The following is a 27,683-nucleotide window of genomic DNA, read 5'->3' on the forward strand; positions in this document are numbered from 1 at the left end:
TAGCTATTTCTCTATATAGTCGCCTTGACGATCAATCACTTTTTGTATCCTTGAAACCAGCTTTTTAATATCGGCGTCGTACCTTTCTCCCGCCGCGTCGCGAAGCCAACTGACGACTACTTCTCCAATATCAATGCATCGCTATTTAGTGGAAGCGTACGGTGAGAAGTGTATGGGCATCAAAAACGTGCGGAAGTGGTGCAGGGAGTTCTTTGATGGCCGGGAAAACGTCCACGATGAGCAGCGGTCGGGGCGGCCGAGTTTGCCGGAATCAACGGTGGCTCAAATTGACGAGATGGTGCGCAATGACCGGAGAATTACCCATTATGAGATAAAGGAAGGCCTTAATGAAGAGAGTGGCTCCCGCTCTCAAAAACACCTTGGAGGACAGATTATGTGTTCCTAAGTTTAAGTTTAACATGCCATGGTCAAGCTAGTGACCAACATAATATATGTACATATACACGCTTCAGAATCAATCTACTCTCGATTACCTTAAACAATAAGGCGATTAAACAACCAAAACTTATTCGAGAAATCAAACAATTTGCAATATATTTTTATCATTTAAAAATTTTTGTTTGAATATCAAGTCAGTTCTCAGCACTGAATTTGTTACATTGTACAAACATTCGTTTAGGAGCCCAGATTTCTTTAGCTCTTAACGCTGATAATTTTTGATTTTCCCTCATCTTCGCACTACTCGCGTGTATTATCATAATGTTTTAATGGTTTCCAAGACGCTCATTCATTTGTGACTGTGGACCGTCCCGGATGCACCAATCGCACATTTGAACCCTTGGATCCTTAACGCGGGTCGGATCCCTAAAGCAAAGGGGGGGTGAGGGAGGACGAGGGCCGAAAGGGACGCCAGCGCCATTCCGCGGGTACTGGCGAACCCCGTAGTTCGGAGCCGGCCCTGCGCGGTGGCGCCACCCGCCCCGTTCCCAGTTCGAGGCGGAGAAGGACGACTACGTCGGAGCGTGAGAGTGTGTGCGTGAGTGTGTGTGTGTGTCGTTGCCTGCCCCCCGGCCGCACCCCCGGTCCACTCTCTCCACCCCTGCGCCCCCACCCTCCCCCCGGGGGCCGCGCGGAGATTCGCAGTGTGTCGAGGGCAGCGAAGCCTCCCCCGATTCGAGCACCGCGTCGAGTGCGGAGCAGCGGAGCCCCACATCCGCCAGGGCCGGACTCACATCGCCACCGTGAGTACGCGACCACCCCAGGAGGGCAGTGCATGCACGCGTGCGTGATTGCCGCCCGCCCCTGCGTGTGTCTCTGCACCGTGTGTCCCTCCCGCCCCCGCCAGTCATCTTCTCCCGAAAAAACCCCGTTCACGTGGATTCCGGTTCAGGCGGCGCCGCTGCCGCCCCTCTCCCCCCCCCCCCCACTTTCCCCCGCGCACAAAACGAGGGGAGTGGGGCGCGCTCGTATTGACGTGTGCGCCAGCGGCCCTGACGGCGGCGTTCTCCCCAACCACCCGTCGCCACGGAGGGCATCGGGGGAGCGTGCGCGCGAGGGAAACACGGGGCCGTGGCGCGGCCGACGTTTGCACTCCACACCACATATGATCCACAACCCTTGCAACCGTGGCACTCCTACCAACATCGCCTTCCTGTCGATATTTTCCGGCTCCCGCGTTTTTCTCACTGTCGTCCATCGTATGAGGTGTGATTCAGACTGTCGACTATGCACCGCTAAAATTCTAGGCCTCGCCCAGCAAGAAACTAATTACCGCAACAGCCTGCAGCACAACAAACCACTCATCTTTTCCACATACCTCCCTTCATTCTCCCGTGAGGGGCTCTTTTACTTCCTCGCTTTCCCAAAATTCTCCCGTTAGTCACAGACTTCAGCATCATCCCATTGCCTCTCAGTATCAACTAGGTCCACTTTTCCTACCTTCCTCGAATTTTTCCCAATACAATACGGAGCTGTTTTTTTCTTCCCCCTCCAGGCATAGCACTTCTTCGTTCATTTTTCTATCGGCCCTATATTTCATTTTCTCAATTCTTCTCCACCTTCACGTTTCACAAGACTCATATTCGTTTCCTTAGATACCCAAGTTTCCGAGCCATGTATAACTACGCCCTATCTGGTGCTATACAATTTGTAGTTTCATATTTGGTGTTCTTTACTGTTCACAATAGTGGATTCCCCGACTAATATTCTGTCTAGTTCTCAAGTCACCATCCTTTTTAGAAAGGTTTCGCAATGCCTGTCGCACAGTAAGTTTTTTATCTCACACTTTGTGGCGCCATCCTGGGTATCGTGAGAGCGGAGGAATTCACGAATAAATCCTCCTCAGTATAAAAACACGAACATTTTTTGTTTCGAACATATTATATAGCCATTGTAAGCGCATTTATAATACTCGTATGTCCATTTTCTAAAGGCTGCTCCCACAAATATTAATACTGTCGCGTTCCTCTGAAGTGAAAATATAATTTAGAAATTGATCTCGCAAATTATTATTTTTTCAAAAAAATATTGCCAGAGTTTAGTTAATAAATGGTTTAAAGGATAAGGAAGTTGGTGGCGAAATTAATTTCCGAGACACAATTAGTCTTTCAGAGTTTCGATCGCACTCTAACGAAGACGCTCGCGATGATGTACATACAAATTGCACCATGGTTTCCGCGGGTGTTACCCGAAAACCCCAATGTGTGCCTTTTGACTATCTTGTTGAATCGGATTAAGGGCTTCATAAACGCAATATTTCCTTAGTATTTCTTTAAACTGAAGGTAAATCCCTTCATTTTCAAAAATCGGCGGCCTTCCATCCGGCTGTGAAAGAAACGGGCTCGTCGGAGGAATGAATGGTACGCGTCATCCACACTCGAGTACCCACCGAACCGCATCTAGAATCTGAACACGAGAGGAATTCAGGGAACACGTCCAAAACCGTCTCGGGATTGTTAAAAATAGAAATGATTGGTACATAAAAGTTTCTTTAGGTGGAAACACAATCCAACTGAAGGCCATTCAATCATTATTCACAAGTGTCGTTGATCCATTCGCAAATCGGAGGGAGCGTTCAGGCTGACTAATAGGACAGGATAATTGCTCCATCAATATGACTCTGTTAGTACCTCACGTGGGCCCATCAATTTTTAGAAACCATTGATTAATTATGGTATCAATTTCTTCTGCCTTGTCATTGCCTTTCTTCAACCCCCATCTACCTTCCCCTACTTAGTCCCAAGCGGCACTCACCGCGTTCTGTTGATTAGTCCACTAAACACGCTCTTCAGGGCAAGCGTTTCGCGGGGCATGAGGACGTTTTATATGGGGGTTTAACTGTGGCTGAGACAGCAAATACTTCAATGCTTTGAGGGGTTTGTGTACGAAGATAACGTTGTAGATTACAACGGACCTCAGTCAAGTATCTCACCGAGTATATTATTTTTTAACAACTGTCGGTGACCCAACTTCTGGCGCTCCCTCATGCGAGGGCACAGGGAGTACACCCAAGTGGAGCCCGATGGACACCATGGTACCAATGCGGGTAGAGGTGAGGGGGGCGGAGAGAGAGGCGGGTCGAGGAGAGCCATCCGCCGTGAGCAGTTCACGGAGCGAGGGTATCGTTGGACTCCTTCCATTACCCACCTCTCGATTCGATCCCAAATATCCTCGACGCTTTGCGAGCGAAATGGTGGGAATAGGCCGTCGATTGCCGCGTGGAACAGCGAGTTAGGAAGTGAAGTCACACGATGAAATTAACTTTCGCCGTCAGACGGTGAAAACTGTCTCAATACCATAGGGGTTGCCATAGTGCCACCTTAAGTGTTTTTATTGCGACCTTGGTTTAACTAGTACCTAGGTCGTAATATAAATACTTTATGAGGAAAAACAAAGCGTCTTCTTCCATCATGAAAGATTTCCACCATGTTACACCTGAAACCGTGTTGTTTACCATCAGGGTTGTTAATAGACGATTACGAATCAAGGTCTAGGAAAAATATGAAAGAGAATATTTTCCTGCAGAATTCCTTGAAAGAATATTTCATAGCGAAAGCACCGGATGCCAAACGCACTTCAAGGGAATGATATAGAAAGAAACAGGTGAAACACGGCACGATTTCCCGATTCAGGGAAACTTTTCGTCTTGTCGGCAACCTTCCTTCCCTCTCCCCGCCCGCCGTAGGAACCCGCACAAAGTTTTCCCAACAACCTCTCTCCTCTCATACACTCCCCAGCACTTTGCTGGTATCCCTTTCCATCCAATTTAACATTTTCCATTTTTCTCTGCAACCACATCTCAAAACCCTGGGATCCACACTCATCCCTTGGCCCATAGAACAAGTTTCACAACCATACAAAATTATGCCCGTTATCAAAGTTTGCGTTGATTTTTTCTTTAAATCTTACTCGAGGTCCTTATTATCAACCCTATCCACTTTGCAAAAGTGTCTTTGCCTAACCTAATACTTATTTTAATTCCCTTGCCATTTTGCCCATATCCGTCTAAAAGACTTCATTTATCGGTTATCTGCTCTTCGTTTCAATACAACAATTTCAGTGTGTAAAGATCGTTCGCCTTGACCGGAATGAATTTTACACTCTGATATTGTTGCATTGTAATGAACACTTAGCGGATGACTCCGTTAAAAGTTACAGTCACAGCATTTCCCGCAGTCTCTTGGAATCTGCTCTTAGTTTATTCCTACCACTTTAAATGTATAGCTCAAGCTTTCTATTTCCCAAAGACCCAATTATCTTTGTTTTCCTCTAATTTAGTCTCAATGACGGATGACAGAGCATGTAATTAAAACGTTTCGTTTCATTTCCGAAGCGAATTGATTCCACAGATTCACACCCGTAATAGCGTAGAGGAGATCGATTTGTAAAACGTTGGCATGCTAAAATTAGTAGCGTATCCAAATCATTAGAGCAGCTATGCTGGGAATCACTCACGGAGCGAAGGTTACATTACAGATTGAAGCTTTTTCATAAATTGGAAGGAGGTCTCTTTAGCAGTGATGTTGAAAATGTATTATTACCCCCATCGTACTATGGTAGGACAGATCCTACCGGTAAAATTAGAGAGATTAAGTGTATGACAGATAGATTTAAGATGTCATTTTTCTCCGAAAGTTAGGGGATCATAATAACATTGTCTGACCGCGGTAGGATCATATTCGGGTAAAATTTATTCTGGCGTGTTTTCACCCCCTGCCACACACCCTGGCGGTGGCTTGCAGAGTATATATAAATAAAAATAAACCAACTCTTGCAAGCCACATCACGCACCCTGCTCACGTGAGTACGGACTTGCGTATCCACTCCCGAGGCATTCACCAATCACGGTCCGCTCTGCCGGCGCCTGCAGGGCCGCAACGCCTCCGAGTGGTGGGTGTGAGGATCGACCCTTCAGGTGGCGACCACCCCGGGGGCGAGCACGCGTGCCGTTCGCAGTCGACACCCCGCACCTCCCTCCGACCCGGCTAGCAAAGTAAGTCCCGCTACAGCAGGAGTAAGCGGACAACACACAACCCAACAACAAAAGGACATCCCTACGGTCAAACAAAACGTGCAGGAGGGGGGGTGGGGGTGACGGGGGTCGGACGTAGCAGTGAGAAACCGAGCACTCACCATCCAACCTCCCTCTCCGGTGTGTGATACGAGGTGGTGATGGTGCTGAGAAAGGCGCGATTGGGTGCGGGCAGAAGGGCCCGAGGGAGGCGCGTCCACGGACAAGGCCGGCGGCCGAAGATCGCGGCGAGCGCTTCTATTCCTTAGGGGGCGATATCATAGCAGTCCACAGAGAGGGTGGTGGGTTCGGGAGGTGGGGCAGGAAGGCGTCAGGAAGGTTAAAATGGGTGGGCACTCAGGGGTGGCTGGAAAAGGAGCTAGTATGACACTCGAGGGTGGTTGGATACAACGACGCCCATCATCCTAAGGGGCATATTGTGGGGAAAGTGAGGTGGGAAAATGTGATGAGAGGGGCGCTCTATATCTTTCGCTCGTTATGCCCCATTTAGAATGTACTGCTGATATTTGGGATCATGGCGAAGTCGGTTTGATTACCAAATTAGATCTGGCGCAGCGAAGAGGAGCTAGATTTGTAAAAAAAATTCTTTTGATAAATTTGACAGCTAAACTATTTTATTAGGAAGCAGGTTGGATATAGCTAACGGAGGGGATGTTAAATTACAGATCAAATTCTCTTTCGTAAATTGGAAGCAGATCTCTCTTGTAATTATGTTGAAAATATATTGCAAATTCCGTCTCCTACCACGGCAAGAGAAAACGAAAATAACATAATATCTCAGCTGTAAAAGTGACATTTTAAAATAGTATTTTTCCGACGACCATTAAGGGATCAGTATAGGTCTAACTGCAAACTACGGCAATTAAAATAATAAAACCTCTTACTTTAAGTTTCCTAGTGCGTGATCATCATTTTACCAAACCTTTTTCCTATTTTTATCCGTACTTGAATCCTGTAAAATTTTTCGGTTAATTGAGACAGTGCACGTAAGCTGTTGTAAAAATGATTTCCATCTTTTGAATTATTTAACACTTCCATTGGTAACCTACTTAAAGTAACACCATTTTACATGCCTGGTGTGAAATCACTAGCTGCTACGCACCCCAGAGGTGACCTGCAGGACACCATATTGTAGGTGTGTGTGAGCGCAGTCACGTGTTGACGGAGCTGCGAGACGGACGGAGGAGGCCGACGGTGGGGGCCACAATCAAGGGTGCGGAGTTACCATGGCAACGGGTAAAATATGAGGATTCAAAGATCGTGCAACGATGGAGGTTGCTGATGGTCCGTTAAAACTTCACGGCAAAAAAAAATGGCGCGACCAAACGACGCATGAAATGTGGGAGAAAGTGAAATCAATATGGTGCTTGGCCAAATTTAAACCGCAAGAGGTGAGAAGATATGCAGGACAGCAGAAAAGTAAACTTTAGTTTCTGTGCTTCCGGTTTGGTGTGTCACCAAGGACCCCGAAGAACCAATCAAGGACGCTGATACGTCGTTTGCGGCGCCAGAGTTCGGTCATTCCCTCTCAACTGTCACCGAGGGCTGCGGCAGCGAGCGAAAACCGACCTTTGACGTCTGTCATTTGTTCATCACGGATCAAAACCACTACGACATAATAACTCGTATTTTCGGCAAACTACCTTTGGATTTCACCGACTATTATACTTATACCGTGTCCATTATATCTACTTTGTCTATTTATGTGTTTTCATCAGTAGTCAATGTATGAAACTCGATTTCCTTCGTTTTTTAGCTTATTTACCAGTTTTATTCATTTTAGTGATTCGAACAGTCTCTCGACTTCACGTTCCTAGTGCTTTCAGTTTCTATTAACTTCTACTTCACGTTCCTAGTGCTTTCAGAAATGGCCTCTTTCAGTAGCCGGAAGGGAATAAATGAAACAGAAATATTTTTGTAAGTTTTTGGTGATAAAATAATCAGATATTCCTACTGAGGATGGAGATTCAGATGATTGTGAAGAGATGTTTTGAGAACGATTCTAGTGACAGTGAATTTATTAGACTCCTAAAGAAGCATTAGGTTTCCGTAAGTAATGATATATGTGATTCCGAAAGTAATGATATATGTGATTCTGTGCACATTGTGGCGCCATATCTACCAGAATAATTATAATAAGAGAACCTATACTGTTGAATCACTGCTAGAAAAAACAAAGAGTCTGTGGAATTATGGGAGTGAATAGAGGTTCACATCCAAGCCTTAAAGCTAAAGCCTTAATAATGAGGAAAGAGGACACAGTGATCGGTAGAAAAGTGACATTCTTCTTCTCGTATGAAATCACAAGCGGAATGTCAGAATGGTATTAACAATTTATAACACATCTGTCACAAATATAGGGAATTAAACTAGAAAAAACTGGAGAGGATTAAGTAAAACTAATGTGTATACCTTTAACCATCAATGGTAAAACGTGTAACAAAGGAACAACTCACGCAATGAACACAACTTGTGTCCATATACTCGCGTTCATGTGGAATGTAAGAACTTAACAAAGACGAGCTTAGGTACATGTTAGAAATTCAAGTGTTCCACGAACGTCTTTCCAAGACCTTTTCAGATCACCCTCGAATACCCTGAGTGTATTCTATGTTCCTGTCTAATAGTGACCTCATTACTGCAACGGCATCATTCTCAACTGCGATGGCTCTATTTTTTACTCGCCTCAATTCATTATTCAACTGTTTATACATCCTCCTCCCTAGCTCTTTGTTTATATTTCCTTCATTCATCTATCTTTCTAATCATTACATCCGTGATCCACGATTTCCTTTTCCTATTAACAGTTCCTATAGTTTCTTACGCGGCTTTTGACATCCCTATTGTGAGATACATCAATTTTTTCTCGACAGTACCCAGCTCCGTATTCTCACTCCTGATGTTCTCTACAGCCTGCTGACTCTTCTTCCTTGCCAATTCAGTTAATCCTTCTACATTCCATTTCCTAAACCGCCTCCCTTGCCTTATCTTTTTGAATCGGACGCTACACTTCATAACTTCTAAATTGTGATCTAAGTCTGCATCCGCTCCCGGGAAAGTGTGTGAGTTGATCACGCTCTTCCTAAATCTTTGCCTAACCATAATTTAGCCTAACTTATATCTTCCTGAATCCCCCGGCATTTTCCGTGTGTACCTTTCGTGGTGCCTTAACCAAGTTTTGGTCATGATTAACCCGGTCTCCTGCAGAACTCAGTCGCTTTCTCTCCGTGGTCATTCATTGTTCCTAAACCGAAGTCACCTACCTCACTGCTATCTCTTCCTTTGCCTACCGTCGTATTACAATCCTCATCACTATCAAACGTTTCCTTGCAGGAACACACGAGATTACGTCCTCTAACTGATCGTATATCCTATCGGCTGTTTTCTCCCTATGATTGCTTGGGGGCTTGTATACCTGAACAATGACCAAGTTCGTGGGTCCCGCTTTTACTTCTACTAGTAATACTCTATCAATCACTTGTTCTATGTTTATTAGGTTCCCTTTTTCCTTTTCATTCCATATTAATGCCACCTCTCGCTGGCTCTCGTCCCTCCGCTGTATTCCATCTTCCCTGTCCACACCTCTCCCATCTACTCAACCCTCTTCCTCAAAACGCCGGATTTCAGAGTACGACGGTTCGCGTTTACCGAACTTTTCTAAACGTGTGTATTAATGAGCCCGTAACTGGTTCTAAAACTAGTGTTCGGGTTCTGTTTTTAATATTTTTGTTCCCTGAACATGGGTCATGCATACTTAGCAAAGATCTTCTATGTGATGAGTTTCCACGAACGTTCAAAAAATTATCCTGCACTGCGAATAATAGAGCCCAGCCAAAAATCGTATTCAAAATATTGCTATCGCAAAAATCTCAACTCATTCCAAAATAATTCGATACAAACGAGTCGTAAATGATATCGCAATTTCATAAAAAGAATCAAATGAAAACAGGAGCAAATCACAACACAATGAACGGTCATCAATCATTTAATGGGTAGTCTAGAAATGAGAGGTTGGTTTCTTTGATAGTTCGCGAAAATTGTGGTTGAAAATGATGATCTTCTAAAGGCGTCTATTAAAAAAATAAAGGTACAAAAACACTATTAATTAGACCTGAGTAATGCATTAAGATAACACAATTTTCTTAATTCTCTCATTCTATCTGGTCATGAAAAGGAAAATCGTACGAGGAATGTAAATGTAACGGCCACATCAATTTCTTTTCTCTTCCTTTGGCCCGAGGTGGCGCGCGTCCCATTATTTAACTCATTTTTCACTCCCCATCCCGGGCGCATCGATATTTCCAACTCTGTCTTCGTGTAAGCGGAGCTTAAGCGCTCGGTCCTCTTCAAGCCAGGGTGCCTCGGAATGAAGAAGGGTCGGCGCAAAGTGCTCCCTAAACTTCCACCCCCGAAGGTCGTCCCCTAGACCTCCAGCACCCCCTCCCGGACACACGGCCCCGGGGACGGCGCTTGCCGACTGTCGTCGGCGACGTCATGCCCCAGCCGCGCGGGTCACTCGAATTTCGACACACATCACGCAGAATATACGTAAATGCATGTTCAACCACACAGAAATCTATGCCCCGCTTTAAACAGACCATATTCAAAAAATGTTGCTCGAATAACTCTCTTTTAAAGTATAATATGTGTCCCTATTAAAAAAATTTGTTCTTTTTTTATTGTTATCAAATTGGGAAACTTCATTGCACTGACCAAAATAATTTTATGACATTTTTTCAACAAATAAAATTGAAAAACATATTCAAATTTAAATGTATCGCATTTATTTACCGCATCCTATTATACAACATATTATACCCGGAGGACAGCAAGTTCTCAAAATTACCGTCGTGCATGGAAGATAAATATATATATATATATATATATATATATATATATATATATATATATATATATATATATATATTTAATTTTATTATAGTCAAACATATTCCCCGGAGTTAGTTGGAGGCATGGTCACCCCTTTGGATCCCATATTAGAGACACTACGACGACCGTTCAATCAAGAATGTCCATAAAACCTTTATTCGCATAATTTATCGTGCAATAATTGATTTTCATTTTTTATTCTTAGTTTTATATATATATATAAAATTTATATATATATATATATATATATATATATATATATATATATATATATATATATATATATAAACATAACCATAAACACAGTAATCAACCCGAAGGTCGGTTTATTAGGTGATGGTAGAGATCACCCAGTACTAAGCCCTATACGGCGTGTGAAAATTCACACATCAGGGTAGGGAGGCCAGTTCCTTTCCCTGCGCCGGTTACGGTTTCCCAGGAAGACCTGGTACCCGAAAAATCACTTAGCTTGGGTGGAGCTGCAGGTGCCCAGAGTGCCTTGCCCGGGAATCGAACCCGGGAACCTCTGGTCAGCAGTCAAACGCTCTACCCACTGGACTACCGCGACATATATATATATATAATATATATATATATATATAATATATATATATATATCGTATAAATGATACAAATTTATTGGCTTGACTCCAGCATTGCGTCAGCGACAGCCGTTGCAAGTTGAAGCATGACCAGTTCACGTGTGGCACGATGAAGGTGCAAACTTTGGATCGAAATATTGCTGTCACCAGAAGCAATCGTCAACTGAGACCAATTTAATGCTAGATGAATCTTATGGAGAGTCTGTTCTCCTTCGTGGTATTACTATCAGATAATTTAAAACGCTAAAAGAGGGGAGACGATCAATTAAAAAGGAAGTTAGACCTGGAGATTCAGCCACTGCTCTCTTGGAAGTAAAATTAACTCCACTGCCACCATTTTGAGAGAATATCGTTAAGAGCAGTATCATAAATGGTGAACGGTTCATCGGATGCCAACCACATGTCTGTAACAGAAAAATTCCACACGACACGTTTTTTGTGCGCGGTGGGTTCTGATACTGCTCGCACCCAAACAAAAAAGGACGTTCACGTTCAAGGTTATTCGAAGTTGAAGTTGATGAGCTTCAAGAAGGTGAGATGTTACTTTCAAAGATTATCACTACAAATGAAAATTGGCTGAATCATTATGATCCTGTGAGCAAACGTCAAAGTTTTGCGTGGAAATCTCCCACGTAAGCAACACCAAAAAAGCCTAAGCGGCGTCGGCTTCTGCTGGGAAAGTTATGGTGATATCATTTTTCGATATCCAGGGAATGTTTGTTATATCAGTATGTCATACACGCCCGCACTGGTGTAAATTAAGCATACTATTAGAATGTATTGAACATTCTCCAAGGCCACACTTCAAATCAATAGGCTGGATAATGCTACAATATGATGATACACATCGCAAATACTTCTGCTGATCATCTCGCGAAAATCAATGCGAAATGCGTCCTTCGTCCTCCATCGCCCCATACGACTACTTTTTCCTGCCCCCCAGTGTGAAGAAACACCGTCGTGCAAAGCGTATTCGGTGTCAGAAGCAGGAATGTGCGATCTGAATGTTTCAACTTCGCAATGGGTACCGATTACCCAATAGTGAAGTCTGGTCAACTGGTACCACAGATGCATTTCACATCAAGCTAACAATATAACAAAAATCTATTAATGCACAATGAATTATTTGAACATAACATTTTGTTCACTCTTTATTGAAAAACCTACTTGCATCAATCAATCAATGGCTCCGTAAGAACCAAAACTATGCATTAGTAATGCTAGATATTAATGTCTTAAATCTTGACAATCTTTGGCATTCTCTTTTTGATTTTAAATTTAATTTATTACAATTTATAAACATTGTTATACATTATATATGAGTTTTTTATACATGATAATTTTAAGACTATCCCTAAGGCTCTAAGGATAATGTTATTAAACTTATTCAATCGGTACTATCCGGTCTACCCGGCATCGCAAAAGGGGATCCCATTCACTATACATGTATTACAAACGTACTCATAAATGGGAGTGAAATAAGCCGTACCGATTAGTAATAGCAATGAATCTCAAGGCTTAACTTTGAAATATATTTTCGGCCGGTGGATGTGTAGACTCCCCACTACTAAAGATCCACGTCAGATTAGAGAATGACAGAAAACGCAATCAGACCATCATTCCGGGGACACAAACTACAGGAAAACCATTCACTCCGTTTTGCTGATCATATTTTCAACATAAAATAAGTGTCACGGACGAAAAAGTATTTTTTTTCAATTGAACAGACGTCCACATTCTCCATCCTCTCAACTCCGCATTTATTTTAATGCCGCATAGTAGCAGTCAGTGCCACTGTTTATTCCCAATTGTCGATTTTTAGGGTTTAGTTCTGTTACCTAAGTACCACCCAGAATACCTAGAAAATCAATGACAATCAGAAAAATTGCCGGCATCTGTGATGGAGGACGGACGTGCCTCAACCCCGCGGAATTACGAGGGGAGCGGTATTTCCACCATCGAAACAAAGAGTCTCACTCTCCCGAAGCGCCCGTCGGGACTGCGGCGGGAGAATTTCCGAGTACATGAATTGGATGAATAATTTTTGCGAATCTCGCTCCCAAAGGAACCAGAAGGGAGGATGGGGGAGAAGACTGCGAAAGAGGGACAGTTTTCCGTATCTCCGAGAGAAGAGCATATGGGACGGGAAAAGGTTTCTGGGGTGGGCGGGGTGGGGATGGTTAAGGGGAGGGGCGTAGTCCTGAATGAATGCCTTCAAAAGATAAAAGAGGGGGTTGGAGAGGGGGAGAGAGTCTAGGGGAGGGAGGAGAAGAGTTACAAGCATGTGCGATCGCAAGTGAGTAAGAGTATTACATATGTGGTGCGCCTTATAAGCGTCGATAAGTACATGAAGGAGTGAATGTGCCTACACGGAAAGCCGGAGGGGCAAACCATATGGCCCCATGGTCTCATTGTGCACCCCGCCGCTACACAATGGCCCCCCGAGTGCCGAGTGCGCCCTGGGGTTTTCAATAAATGTGTCGCCGCATCCCCGGGCGCGGGCACTAAGAGTGCCGAACAACAAGTTGAGTGAAATCGGGGGTTGTGGAGGGTAGGTGGGGGAGGGGTGCCGGGACAAGGGAAGAGGGGGGGGGGCCTCCCTCGCCGCTGTCCATTGTCGGTGCTAAATGTAGTGTTTCATTGTCATTGCCCACCCACCCCCATGCCCCCTCGCGGATTATCAATCCCCCTCCTCCTCGCCATTTGCCTTCCCTCCCCACACCCCCATCCCGACCCTCCCCGCCCAATTTGTCCCCAACCCCTTTCACTCCTCTCTCACCCTCTCGCAGGATCAACGGGCTCAATGTTTTCGTTCATCTTTTTGACATTAACCGAGGACTCGTCGTGAGCCATTGCCAGGAGAGATCAAACTATTACATCGACAGCCGTCGAGATTTGAACATGAAATACGCCACTGATGACAAGTGAGGAGTGTATATTTCAATTCTTTTAAGTATCATCAGTATAACGCGCTAATATTATAAACACGAGCTCCACGTGTAGGCAATGAATGAAAAATTGTGACATGTCCAGCACATTACTTACTCTCCACGATTTTCATTTTTATGACCTCACTTTATAAGAACAGCATGAACTATTGCCAGTAACTAATTGAATTACTTACGTTTATTCGTAGATTTTGTGCAACTGCACGCCGAAACAGAGGATGTGCATTATCTCGAAATGATCTCCTCTAACATTGAGCCTCTCACGACACGACATAAATGTGTAGAAAAATCCATGCAATGTAACAGAGCTTGGCATCATAAAATAAACCATTCTTCAATACTGAATCTGCCTTTCTGCCTCCCTTCATTCCGTACAACTTGCCCTTTCCTTCATCCTAACCCACCACTCTTCGTTTTCTCCTCTATCGTAGTCTCGGTATTCCATCGCCAAATCAAAATGCTCTGCATCCACTTCTCCCCAGCCTGTTTTAGATTTCTCCCAAAGATTCTCACTCCTCCAGAGCCAAGCACAGCATTTCTTTGTTTGTTTTCCTTTCTGTCCATTTCACTTCCACCACTCTTCTCTACACTCAAGTTTCCAAAGCCTCCAAATTTACGCCTATCGTCTGGCCTCGAAGGCCAAGTTTCCTAGCGCTAAAAAGACTCACCTATATCAAAGCTTTCGTTTATCTTTTCTTTATATATTTTATTTATTTTATTTATTTATTAATATATAACCTGAAAGCCACCGCTAGGGGGCATGGCAGGGGTTGAATACACACCAGAATAAATTATCCCCGAACATGACCCTACCGCGGTCGAACAATGTCATTAGGATCCCCGTCGTTCGTGGAAAAAATGACATCTTAAATCGATATGTTCAACATTTAATCGAGAATCGTGACTTCATTTTTGGGGATGAAGTTTAGAAATTCCTTGACACGAGGAAAAGAGAAGGGTTCCAAAAATTTGCCAACCCTCGTGGGACGCCGTTTGCGTGCGAAGGCCACTGAAAATTTAGTACCTAAAGGCCCACTGATTCAAAGGTGAACTTCAATCAGCATCTTCGTGCCGTGAACGATCTGTTGAAGGCGACGGATTTTTCCCCAAAGCGATAACCCTTTGGTCTCGGAGGAAAGTTTGCTTCGTTATATATATATATATATATATATATATATATATATATATATATATAACACAAATAGAATAGATAGAATAGTGTCCTTTTAAATGTTGCTATTCTATTCTATTTGTGTTATATTGTGTCAGCCCATTATTGTGCCGCTCGTGTGAGTTTTTCCGTACAATCGTTAAAAAAAAAATATATATATATATTTTTTACACTATTCTATCTATTCTATTTGTGTTATATTGTGTCAGCCCATATATATATATATATATATATATATATATATATATATATATATATATATATATATATATAATTATAAAACTGATACCTCAGGTATTTATTGCGAATACTATGACTAACATCCTGCAAAAGCAAATTTGTACAATATTAATCAATTCTAAATTTGCAGGTCCCCGAAAGTTCACCTTTTGCCGCAAGGGCGTATTTTTCAACTTTTCCTTTTTTTCAATATCGACGCTCAAAACAAAACCTAGAGTTGATTGAAAAAATCTTTCATTACCGCTGCCAAAAGTATTATAAATAAACCTTTCATGAACTGGCTACTTTAATTTCCGTGCGATGACTAATTACTGGGAAACAAGCACTCAAAGATGAGTCGCTATGCGTTTGTAGCTTTGAAGCAGACGGTGCGTACTTGTATATAACTGCAATATATGTCGCCTGTGAGGGAGAGATGCTTGAAGAGAGGGAGAGAGATTTGAGAGGACGCGGGAGGAAGGGAGGGATATGCACAGAGGGCAGAGAATAGGAGACGGTGGGCGGCGGGCCCTGAGGCGGGGTTTGGGGACAGGGTCGAGGGAGGGCCCAGGGCGGATGGGCCGGCCCTTGGGGGAAGCGCGGGCTGGATTTTTTAGACGAACGAAAACACACGCGCGGACATCGCATGACAAGTGTCATTTCCTCCCCTTGGCCCTATTGTTGAGTGGGGTTGATTGGCGGGAGGGGAGGGAAGTCCTTCCGACGACCACCAGCCGCGGACGTCCCGCTCACGGCAATCCCATCATGCCCCGCGCGCTCACACACCCCATTGAACTCTCTCCCCTCTCGCCGTCTGCCGCGCGAAGGGTCCCTCTTCTCCCCCGTCACGCCAACCGTGGGCCCATTTGGGGAGAGAGATTAAGAGCATTGTAATTGCCATTCACTGAAGGACCGAGGGAGAGAGGGAAGCCGCTCCCCCTTCCCCACCCCGACGTCCCTAAAAGCCTTACAGTTCCAGACCGCAAGGCAAATGTTCCGCCGCGGATGCTCACCGCGGAAGGATACAGAGGCGAAGCGGGCAGACAGACAGACGGGAGGAGGGAAAAACACACTCACACAGTTGTCGCTCGCCGGAATTTTCACCCCGGATAATCGCCTTTTCACGACGGCACACCCACAACGTCATCATTATCGTTTGCCATTCAATTCGTACCACAATTTCTCGCCGGAGAACCGGTCAGTACCTCTTCCCCTCGGGGGCGATAGAGGAGGGGCCGCGATAGGGGAAGGTCTTCGGACGATCCCCGTACTCTTCAAAGACCCTTAAAATAAGGGACTGGTATTTTTGGGAGTGGAGAGAGAGTCCAAATCCGAGTCCGAAATCATTAGGGTTCGAGGGCGGCAAGGCGCAGATTCAAGGGATCGGTCATCACTGGTCCCCGAGGTTATACGATATCATACTGGTCTGCGTATGGTAATGCCACAGTCTACTCATGAAGTTCAGGATCTCGAGGAGCCCAGGAAGACTGTGGCATAAAGGGCTGTTCTCTTAGGAACTGAACACCGCTAATATAAGCTTTCTTACACGGTGGTGGAAGGTTATGTTAATTTGAGAACTCTTTACCCAAAAACCACCGACCTAGACTTTCGGAGTCGGGTAGTGGCAGCACTAAATAAAAGTACTAAGTAAATTAGTACTTGCACGCCGCTGCAGACGTGGTAATCCCTCCAGAAATATGGAGGGATCTTGGGCCACTTGACGAGTTTTACGCGGTAGCCTCGACAATCCGTTGGCAAATGACTTCTCTCCGAAACAGGGTTGCCAGCTTTTTTGCAACACAAGTAGTCAAATGCTGCCACCCAATTAGCCAAAAGTCGTAATCATTTGAGCAAAGTCATAATAGACTAGTTTCTAAAATAAAGCTCAATGTCAAAATGTCCACACACCTATCATAGAAATAATATAATTACAGTCACCAGTGATTTTAATCATTCCGAAATAATTCGAACACCTAATGCGCAGGATAAACACTAAAGAAAAATCGCGATTCGTATCACGCGCATCTCAATATATTCGCCAACTACTCATTGAGACAAGTACTTCCGTTCGTCGCCACAAACTGATACAAAAACTAAGATAATTTAGTTTAAATATAGGTGGCGAATTGAATTAGAGACTTCTTCCAAAGAAACTGCGGGAGATGCCGCAACAGTAACTTTTAACGGAGTTATCCGCTAATGTGCATTTCAATGCAATTTCAGAGTGCAAAAAGCATTCGCCTTGACCGGGATTCGAACCCGGATCCCTCAATTTCCGGTCGAGTGCTTCAGCCAGTTAAGCTATCGAGGCAGAGTTCAGGAGGACGCCTTCGAATCCCGGTCAAGGCGAATGATTTTTACACTCTGAAAATGTTGCATTGAAATAGACTCTTATTTAACCGTAAACCAAAAGGTTTTCGTCGATGTGGAAAGCTCATTAAAGGCAGATGTAACTTCTGGAGTGCCACAGGGAAGTCTAACAGGGCTCTTACTGTTGGTGATATACATTAAAGACATAAGTTCCCTTGCTGGATACAAACTTAACTATTAACTTGACTATTAACGAATGGTACAGTGATGTTGAGTAAACTATGAACCTCTGCGGATTGCGATCCACACTACGGCGTATATTTATAGGAGTTTTTGAAGAAATGGGAATTAGAAATTGATGTAAAAAAATGCACAGGATTGAAATTTTGGGACGAAGTAAAAGATAAACGAGACGTAAATTATAAAATAGATGGGATCGAGTATAGCATTTCAGAAATAGTAAAATAGTTGGGAGTTCTACTGACATCAAATTCATGTTGTACACACATTTGAAAAATATTCGGGTCAGCCTTAAAGGAACGACGTATTGAAGGAGAATGTAAAGAAAAAGTAGGATATGTAGGTATTACTCCCCTTTTTGTTAAGCCACGTTCGCAATTGATATGAATCATTCACATGCAGCAAAGTTAGTTTTTAAAAACATCAATAGAAAGTTACAAAAAGTGCAAACAAAGACCCGCGCGGAGATTAGTTTGGCTTCAGAAAGGGGAGGATAATTCGTGACGTCATTGCGATGATAAGAACATGGGTACAAAGAAACATCGGGTACATATAATCAGAATGTCTTTGTGTGCTTCATGGGCTTTGAGAAGGCGTTCGACCGTGTCGAGTGGGCAAAGTCAACGGAGATGTTGCAGAATATGAGAGTAGACAATGAGGCTGCCGGGCGACCAGTTTGAAACTTGTACTTGCTTTACTGGGAATAAAAATGGACGGCGAGATAATCATTTCAGTTTGGATTAAATGTCATTAAATGATAGTCATTCCGACAGCCGAGGGATTGCTGTTATCATTGAGCGATTTAGAGGAACGATGAGAGAGGTATGGGATAAGGATTAATCAATAGAAAACAATAGTAACACGATTTTTAAGAAATAGGAAATTCAAAGAAAAATTCAGCCAATCCCGAAAGTCCATCGGATAACCATACTTTCGCCATCTGATTCATTCACAGATTTTGGATGTTTTTTCTATTTATTTTAATACCCTGCAAGCCACCGCTAGGGTGTGTGGCAGAGGTTGAATAGACACCAGAATAAATTTTACCCGAACATGATTCTATTGCGTTCGAACAATGTTATCATGATCCCCTGCCGCTCGTGGAAACAATGAAATCTTGAATCTATCTGTTCTACACTTAATCTCTCTAATTTTACTAACATAATCTCTCCTACCGTAGTACGATGGGGGTATTAATACATTTTCAACATCACTGCTAAAGAAGCCTCCTTCCAATTCATGCAAGAGCTTCAATCTGTAATTTAACCTTCGCTCTGTGAGTGATTCCAACCCTAGCTACTCTAATACGATATTTTGGATACGCTACTAATTTTAGCATGCCAACGTTTTACAAATGTACATCATCTACGCTGAACGCGACCTCATTCGGCAATTAATCCAACTTAGGGAGGATCCTAAATACTTGCAACATATTCTAAATGAGGCCTAACCAACGACGGATAACATTTCTCTAAGACCTTTTCATCACATTCACCTTCTAATAAATCCTCATTTTTTGTTACTTTGTCCACATATTCCCGTATGTGTTTCACCCAGGAGAGATCGTGAGTGAGAGTAACGCCTATGCATTTAATAGAGTCTACACATTCCATTTCGGTGTTCCCAATGCAGTAGGCGTTCGGATGGGAATTGCTCTTTTTCCAAAAATGTATGACTACGCACTTTTTTTAAGTTTAATTCTAATTGCCTAGTGTCACACCAGTGTTGTAAGCATTTAGGTCATCTGACAAAGCCGCTGTATCCTCAGGACCATGGATATCACAGTAATTCACCGCATCATTGGCAAATGAACGTATCTTACTTGTTACTACGGAGTCAATGTCGTTAGCGTGAAGTAGGAACAAAAGTGGTCCGATAACACTTCCCTGGAGAACACCTGAAGTAACTTCTACTGCATTTGAGCTAACTCCATCTATCACTACTCTTTGAACCCGACCATTGAAAAAGTCTTTAATCCAACCCCGGATATATTTATCTCTGCCAAATGCTTCTAGCTTTGCGAGTGATTTACTATGAGATACTTTGTCCAAGGCTTTCTTAAAATCTAGAAAAATATTCCTGTCTCGGACATTCCTGTTATCTTTTCAATAGAGTCCGGGGTCACCCAGACTGAATTTTAATCATTATCCAGGATTTCCAGAGAAATGCATAATATAGAAACCGCACATCCAAGGCCTTGTTGATAAATTGCATCCGTATTTTGGAACTGAATTCCCATTCCTGTCCCACACTGCCACAATTTTTGTTTTATATTTATCTGAAGATGTGATAACCCCACTTCTAAACAAATGCAACCCAGGACAGAATCTATCTACTTAAGCCGTGCCTTGCAGTGCTGACAACATTATTCGAACCCCTCCCTCCCTCCCCCAACCTCAGAAATCCCCTCTCCCCTCCGGCCCCAATAATGGGGTGACGTCATATATGGACTGAGTTGGGGATGTCTACTGTGGGCCCGTTTGCTCCTCTCCTTCGCGTTTGCCCCCCCAACTCGCATGATTTCACTTTTGTCTCCCCTTGCCAGAGCCCCGCGGAGGAGATGGTACCCCCCTTGGTGCTCCTGGTGCTGTTCGTCGGTGGAGGGAAGTGCGGCGTGGGGCCCGATATGAAGGCAGACGCCGCCACGGCCTACCGCATGCACCACCAGCTGAACATGCGGGGCCCGCACCACCCGCGCAGCACCGAGGCGGCGCCCACGCACCACACCAAGGCGCACTACCAGTTGCACCGGCCCGAGGCCGGCGAGGGCCCCAAGCTGACGCAGGACACGGATCTCCTCCACGACGAGGAGTGAGTAACCCTCCCACCCGTGGGACAGCTCGATCCAACGGTCAGCGCCCGGGGGCGACCGACGCAAGCGCCGTTTCCGAATCCCCCGCGCGCCACACATGCCGTGTATGTACGCCGGTGATCCTCCCTCACATTCACGGTGAGGAGGATGAATCATTCAAGGCCGCCGATCCCCGTCTGCATTACGATTCTCGGATTTTTCCCGATGCCATCTCAACTGAGTCACAAGAGCAGTTAAGGAAAAGCTAGACACTGTAATCTTCGGTGTACTGCCTGTAGCCATGTTTACGTAAGCTTTTGATGAGGAGCGTGTTGTGTAAGGTCCGGAAACTTGGTAGGTGTTAGGTGTAGAATTGTGGCTTTCGGGAGGTGGGTATGGAGAAGGATTAAAAAATACAAACGACTTAATCAAAAACAAACAAGGAAATGCTAGGTATGCTGGGGGAGGGGAGAGGAATGATGGGAGAAATCACAAGGAGAAAGTAAGGAAGGATGCAGAGAATTTTGATAGGCAATGGGATGTAGAATACCGTAATAGATGGGAGGACGACAAGCGAAGAAGGGTTGTGAATAGAATGGGCATGTTGCACGGAATGAAAGAAAGAAGGAAGTGTGCGATATTGAAAAAGGGTTTATTGTATGGAGCCAAGCTGTGTCGTGTTAGGTAAGCCTTACGACCCACTTATTGGAGGTCTGTACTTGTTGAAAGTGTCGCAGTGGTTACTCTATGTCCATTCAAAACCTATCTTAGCAGGTAGACTACCTTAAATAATCACATTACGCTCAAAAACCGTTTTTATTTTCAAAAATAGAGGGCAAATTCTAAAATCTCATCATTTTAAAATCCTGAAAGCCAAGTTTCCTGCACTCTTAAAGTCCCGGTTACCCCAACTTCGATTGTCAAATTTCCCTCGAGCCAGCCACTCGCATCACCACAGTCTACTGTCACACTTTTGAGCCGCTTGCACGTGCAATTGTATTTGACAATAGAAATACCTCCTCGTCGGGAGCACCAGATTCGCATATCAAATTCCTGACTTTTTCAAGATGAACACTCTTTTCTCTAGTTGTAGAAGCATGTGAGAATTGACAGACTGCCCCCGTAACAGTGTATGGCCGGAGAGTGGCATTCATCTTCGTTAATTCAAAGAGCTGCGGGAAATGTCGCGACAGTTACTTTAACAAAGTCACCCGCGGATGTGCACTGAAGTGTAGGAATATCACAGATTGTGTTAATCATTCGCATTGCCCGGGATTCGAACCTCGGTCAAATTTTTACGCTGTGAAATGCCTTCATTAATCTTAGTTGGCGTGTCCCCTTCGTTTGGTCACGAGTGTCCGACACTTACCTCCTAGACAGCCCAGTAGTTCCGTCCCAAAGATGTATAATTAGCTAATCTGTTGACACTCAGTCCTTTTAAGATTTCTTAACGCGAACCGGGCTGCTTTCATCTACGTTTTGACCATTCCTCGCATTGGCTGCTTTCAAAGTGAGTCAAAATGTGAATTCGCACTTAAGACGTGAGGCTTAACGAGAAGTAACATTATATACTGCTTTTTTCATCCCTGGATCTTCCAAATACGTACGCGATTCTTACGCCAGTTTCTTCGAGACCTACATGGCCCGGTGTGACATCGCGGAGGTGGCGTTTATTACGCATGCGGTGCCTCATAAGGTGAAACGAGTCGTCGTATTTGCGTAAATACACGATCTGTGGAAGAAATTTGAATCGCGTGAGCCAACCGGAAAGGGGGGGGGAGGCAACAATGCTATGGACTCCTTAAGTTGGGTCTAATGGGTGATGCCGCATGTCACCCGCAAGTATATTATGTGGACAGTAACGCTTAATTGTTTTCTTTTAGGGACATGATAGGTCTAGTATCCTTTTCTATCACAAAAAACAGTAGACATTATTCATAACGAAATTGTGAGATCCATTCAGACCACCATCCGTCAATTCTGCCACTTACGAGTAAAAGAGGTTGTCCGTAATCGGCGCTTTTCAACTCATATGGTGATAAATATTATGGGTGAAATAAGAGTTCGGAATAAAATGGGAACACATGCGATTAAGTAAGATTTTTAGTGGGGAATCCTGCAGTTTGCCATTCGTTCAGAGACTGCATTCATTGCTGAGCGAATTATAGAATTAGTGCTGGATCAAAGGGATGAAAATCAAGATGAAGAACACGAAAGTAGTAAGATTCTCGACAGTGGGAAAAGCTAAGTTAATCATAAAATCATGAGATAATGATTCAAGATTTCATAGAATTAGAAAAGGCATTTGTTGGGGCAGTCATTTCAGGACAATTAGGATCAGGAGCGGGAAAATTAGCTGAGTAGGTAATCGGCTAGAAATGCATTTCAAAACAATAGGGAATTGATGAAAAGCACGTAAATGCGTGAAAGACAAGTGAGGATTGTATGAACCCGAAATCTAAACTTTTAATGAAAAGAATGAGGGAAGGGAACAGCCCTTTAAGATTTGGGGAGAAAAATACAGAAAATAAGTTAGATTGAGGAAGACCAACGAGGAAATTTTCAAAATTATGGGAGAAGATAGGAAGGAAATAGTGGTAGGAATGAAGGGCATAGAAAGATGGATAAGAACCGAGACGAAGGAAGAGGAGATGTAGAGTAGAAAGTGTAAATAAATGAAAACATACACGTAAACGATGCAGGACGGGAGGGTCTTCAGATCTCCACGGCGTGATTGTATGCTCTCTAATCTCTTCTAATTTTGGTCCGTTTTAATGTATCTTTGCTTTCCACCTGGGACGCTCTTTTATGCTCTCGACAAGTCCAATGTAACCTATGGTATTCTAATTCTTCGTTTGGCGCTCAAATAACAGCCTGTTCTTCCTAATAACATCCCTTTCTGGTCTCCGACATCTCCTTCCAGGAGCATCTTTCCAGCGTTCCAATTCTCCTGGTACCTGAATCCAATCCCTTGGAGTGATACACTTCTTATACAAGTCCCCACGTCAAATAAAAGAAGTATAGCGCGCCTGCTGAAATTTCCAAATGCAGAAAACGTGGAGTGGAGCCGAGTCCTATTTTACCCAGCATGAACCGTAGCTGTTGAACAAATAAACTATAAGATCGCAGTAAAGCAATCTCCGACCTCATTACAGACCGTCGCGAAATTATGGATATTGTTTTACATTGAATATACCCTCGTGTTCCTAAAATCTGTTCACAGCACCTTTAGTTTGCGAACAAGATGATACGCTTGTCAGATTAAAATCTTAAGCTTCTTCAAAAGAGGCAAATACTAACAATGAAAAACACTACTTAGTAATAATTAATCTTTATATAAAGAGATTAATTCAAGAAATCTATTCATTTAAGAAACCAGAGTGTGAATCAATAACATATAAATACCCTTTGAACTTTAAGGCACCTTCATAAATAATAAATGGGTGATTTTACACATGAAATTAACTCATCTACAATTTCATTTTGCCATCATGAATATTTACAGGCACATAAGAGAAGACCTTGAGAACCTATTACCAGGAGAGGATACCAAGAAAATGTCTCCAGAGGAGCTTGAATTTTATTATTTCAAGTGAGTTAAAAAAATAACCTATAGCAAATGCAGAGGTATTGTCTGGAGGTTGAACCAGAAATCAATTAGCTTTAATAAAATGAAATTTCAAATGCAAAAATGACTTTATAATGATATTATTCACTTAAAAAATACATTAATATCATCTTTTCCAATAGCCAAAAATATTTCCACAACTAATGCCTTCCATTCACATATTTCATCGTCACACGGAGATACCTTGGTGTGAATATGAAAAATTCATGTAGCAGCATTCTTTCAGTTTCATATACTATATATTTAATGAACAGAAGAGTTTTCTGGCAATTGCTTTTCCATTAAAATTTAAAACACGTTCAAACTTAAATGAGTGTATCCAAAGTTTCATGAAAAGTAAAATAAAATGCCAATAAATTAAGAGTTTCAAAAACAAAACAGTTCTCACCTCAAAATGGACTTTTCTTCTGTTTGGTAGATTGCATGACTTTGACAACAATACTAAATTGGACGGCCTGGAGATCCTACAGGCCATCCAACATGTGATGCACTCGGGAGATGACCAATCAGAGAATGGAAAGGAAGGTGAAATGGATCATGGGAGCCAATCAGGACAACAAGAGGGAGGCGGCGGGGATGAGGTCAAGACCAATTCAAGGACCGACTTCGTCGAGGAAGCTGACCGCCTGGACGATGATTTCTCCTACTTTGTGGGTGAGTGGGGCAAATGGCCCTTTGTGGTACATACATATATTTATTTATATATATGTATATATATATATGTATATATATATATATATATATGTATATATATATATATATATATATATATATATATATATATATATATATATATGTATATATATATATATATATATATATATATATATATATATACAGAAACATATATAAGGAAAAGGGATAGGAACACGTATAAAGGACGAACACAATAGAGATATATTTTTACTCTTGTGATCCGTTCGATTCCGCCTTCCCCACCTCTATTGTGTTCGTCCTTTATACGTGTTCCTATCCCTTTTCCTTATATATGTTTCTGTATATATGAGTATTTATTCGCCGTTTGGCAGGATTTCGTGTTTGAATGTATATATATATATATATATATATAACTCAGTTCATTCATTTCAAGGAGGCTTGTAATTGGTCAAGTTGAAACATACTTTGAAGGAGGGTTGTGGATTGAAGAGATAGAAGACAAGTTAAGGGGTGGTAATCGAATCAGAGCATTAAGTTACACGCTAGGAATCACAGAAGTGAGATAAGTAATACTTGTAGAATGAAAAAGTTTGTTTCTTCTCTATCTGAAATACTGCTGAATATAATATCCATGGAATAAATGATTGCAATATAGAAGAATTGTACTTGAATAAAATAAGGAATGAATGCATAGTTGTGCCTAGGCTTGCTGGTAATAGTTGAGTCTGGAATAAAAACTAAAGGAAGTTAATTGAAAAGGGATAATACGCACAAAGGTAAACATTAAGAGATAAAATTCAAGATAGAGAAGGAAGGAGCTGCGTATACAGCAGGTTTGAGCAACTTAATACACTGAATTAAGGTTAATCTGAACTGCAACATGTATACACACATTATGACTGGATGTATAAAGGGACTTAAATAATGGTGTAAGACAAATCATGTGAGTCATATAACAAAGGTTTGAGAACCAGATTTTTAAAAGTTTTTCTGGAAAGTAGCACTGAATGAGGTGGAGTTGTGAACACTCAAGAAAGAATGAAATAAGTTTTAAAGCAATTGATACGAGAACATAGATAAGAACGAATAGGTGGGTAGATATAATTAGGAGGTATGAGAGAGATGATGAAGCACGATGAAGAGCATAATAAATGGGATGAAGTATTCGAGGGTGCTGGTGAAGAAAAATAATTATAAGTTAATTCCTTTGAAGGAGCTGCTAAGAAATTGAGAATTTAGAATAAGATGAAGAGCATCTTTTGACACTGTGGAAGGAGCCTGATGGTAAGTTAGACATCTAGGTGAAAGGAATTATGGAGGAAAGACTGGGATAAAATAGAAAAGGGAAGTGTGTCAAGCAACAATGCAAAGATGACCATTGGTCTAAATGTCAGGATACATTCTACTCAATGTAAACTTCAGTGATGCAATATGATTAGTCTAATTTATTTTTATATTTTCAAACTCCTTCCACTGGGCTCTTATAGTTAAAGAATATGGTGAAAATCACCAAAACAACGTACAAGAAAAAAGTTCTCATATTCTTGGTATCAATCCTTTAATTTTCTAATTCACGAAGTTTCGACTAAAATTCTGCAGAAAGAAAAAACGCAAAAACTGAGTGCAAGAGCTAGCACTGAACATCAGTACACAATGAAAATCAATTTTCCTTCACTTTTTCCTAATGATGGTTCATAGCGATGGAATATGAGTCACACAAGTCTTTGTTGAAAACGAATCTACCAGTTGAAACTACTACATAAACGATATCATAGGCTATCACCATCGAAACAAATATTTGGCTTTTACCATTCTATCTCATGTAAAAAACTAAGTACTCTCAAAGTTAATGAGCACCTATACCACGATTTAATGTTGATTGATTTTAACCATGTCATACAAATTTATTTCCATTGCAAAATTATATCCCAGACTTTCAGGTAGGTAGGACAAGCTGAGATGAATAATTTGCCAATAAAATTTTCAATGGAGTTAAAATTAAGAATTTTTTCAGAAACTATAAGTATCATGTACAAACTTATTCCACACACAGCCTATCAAGTACAGGCAAGATTTCATATTCCTACAGTTCCAAAATTACAAATAAATAACATTTCATCTCTTATGCCTTAAATATATCTTGATTGGGCTTTAAAGTGATTTTTTTAGCAATGTCATGTTCTACATGAGCTACGATTATGACTTTTCAGTCAGTTCTGATAAAAGAGCTGCAACAAATTATTCAAGAAATCAGTCATAATCCATATCATAGTTGAATCTGTTGTATGATACCCACTAATAATTATTTACAATTGTGAGTTCAATCAGCATTTGTTAAGTTCAAAATAAATTATGTAACTTGTTCTTTTTTGCAGAGCTCATTGACAAGGTTTTGGAAGAAGATGATCTTGACCATGATGGATACCTGAGCTATGTTGAATATGTACAAGGCAGAAAGAAGGATCAAATCAAGAGAGAGAAAAAGAATCAAAGGATATAAATTAATTTTTCAATTGCATTTAACTTAAAGGTATATAGAAACAATAATTTAGTTACCCTTTTCCAATAATCATCACACACTAACTGGAGTGCCAACCTATAAGCAAACCCAAATGATTGGTTTTATGGAAGCTTTGATTGTTAATAAAAGTTTCAAAGCTTAAAACAGCTGTGGTGCAAAATCACATTCAAATATAAATGCTATGTAAAGTATTACTATATTTCTCAATAAAATAT

General features: G+C 42.2%; 1 protein-coding gene across 1 annotated transcript; it reads left to right on the plus strand.

The window, feature by feature from the left end:
• The first annotated feature begins 934 nt into the window (after positions 1-934).
• LOC139687708 (lymphotoxin beta receptor inhibitor-like) lies at positions 935-27,674 on the plus strand. The gene is made up of 5 exons (XM_071584965.1): positions 935-1,202; positions 20,417-20,682; positions 24,168-24,254; positions 24,709-24,944; positions 27,323-27,674. The coding sequence occupies exons 2-5, from the start codon at positions 20,432-20,434 to the stop codon at positions 27,445-27,447; spliced, it is 699 nt and encodes a 232-aa protein (XP_071441066.1). The 5' UTR covers positions 935-1,202; positions 20,417-20,431; the 3' UTR covers positions 27,448-27,674.
• The last annotated feature ends 9 nt before the right edge of the window (positions 27,675-27,683 follow it).

Source organism: Hetaerina americana, unplaced genomic scaffold (assembly GCF_022747635.1).
Source record: "Hetaerina americana unplaced genomic scaffold, ioHetAmer1.1.p SCAF_2, whole genome shotgun sequence".
NCBI lineage: Eukaryota > Metazoa > Arthropoda > Insecta > Odonata > Calopterygidae > Hetaerina > Hetaerina americana.

Excerpts from the sequence above, each read along its gene's own strand:
- LOC139687708 (XM_071584965.1), top strand. The coding sequence starts at position 20,432 with ATGGTACCCCCCTTGGTGCTCCTGGTGCTGTTCGTCGGTGGAGGGAAG. Across the intron at positions 20,683-24,167 it reads GATCTCCTCCACGACGAGGA|GCACATAAGAGAAGACCTTG; the intron begins GTGAGTAACCCT and ends GAATATTTACAG. Across the intron at positions 24,945-27,322 it reads TGATTTCTCCTACTTTGTGG|AGCTCATTGACAAGGTTTTG; the intron begins GTGAGTGGGGCA and ends TCTTTTTTGCAG.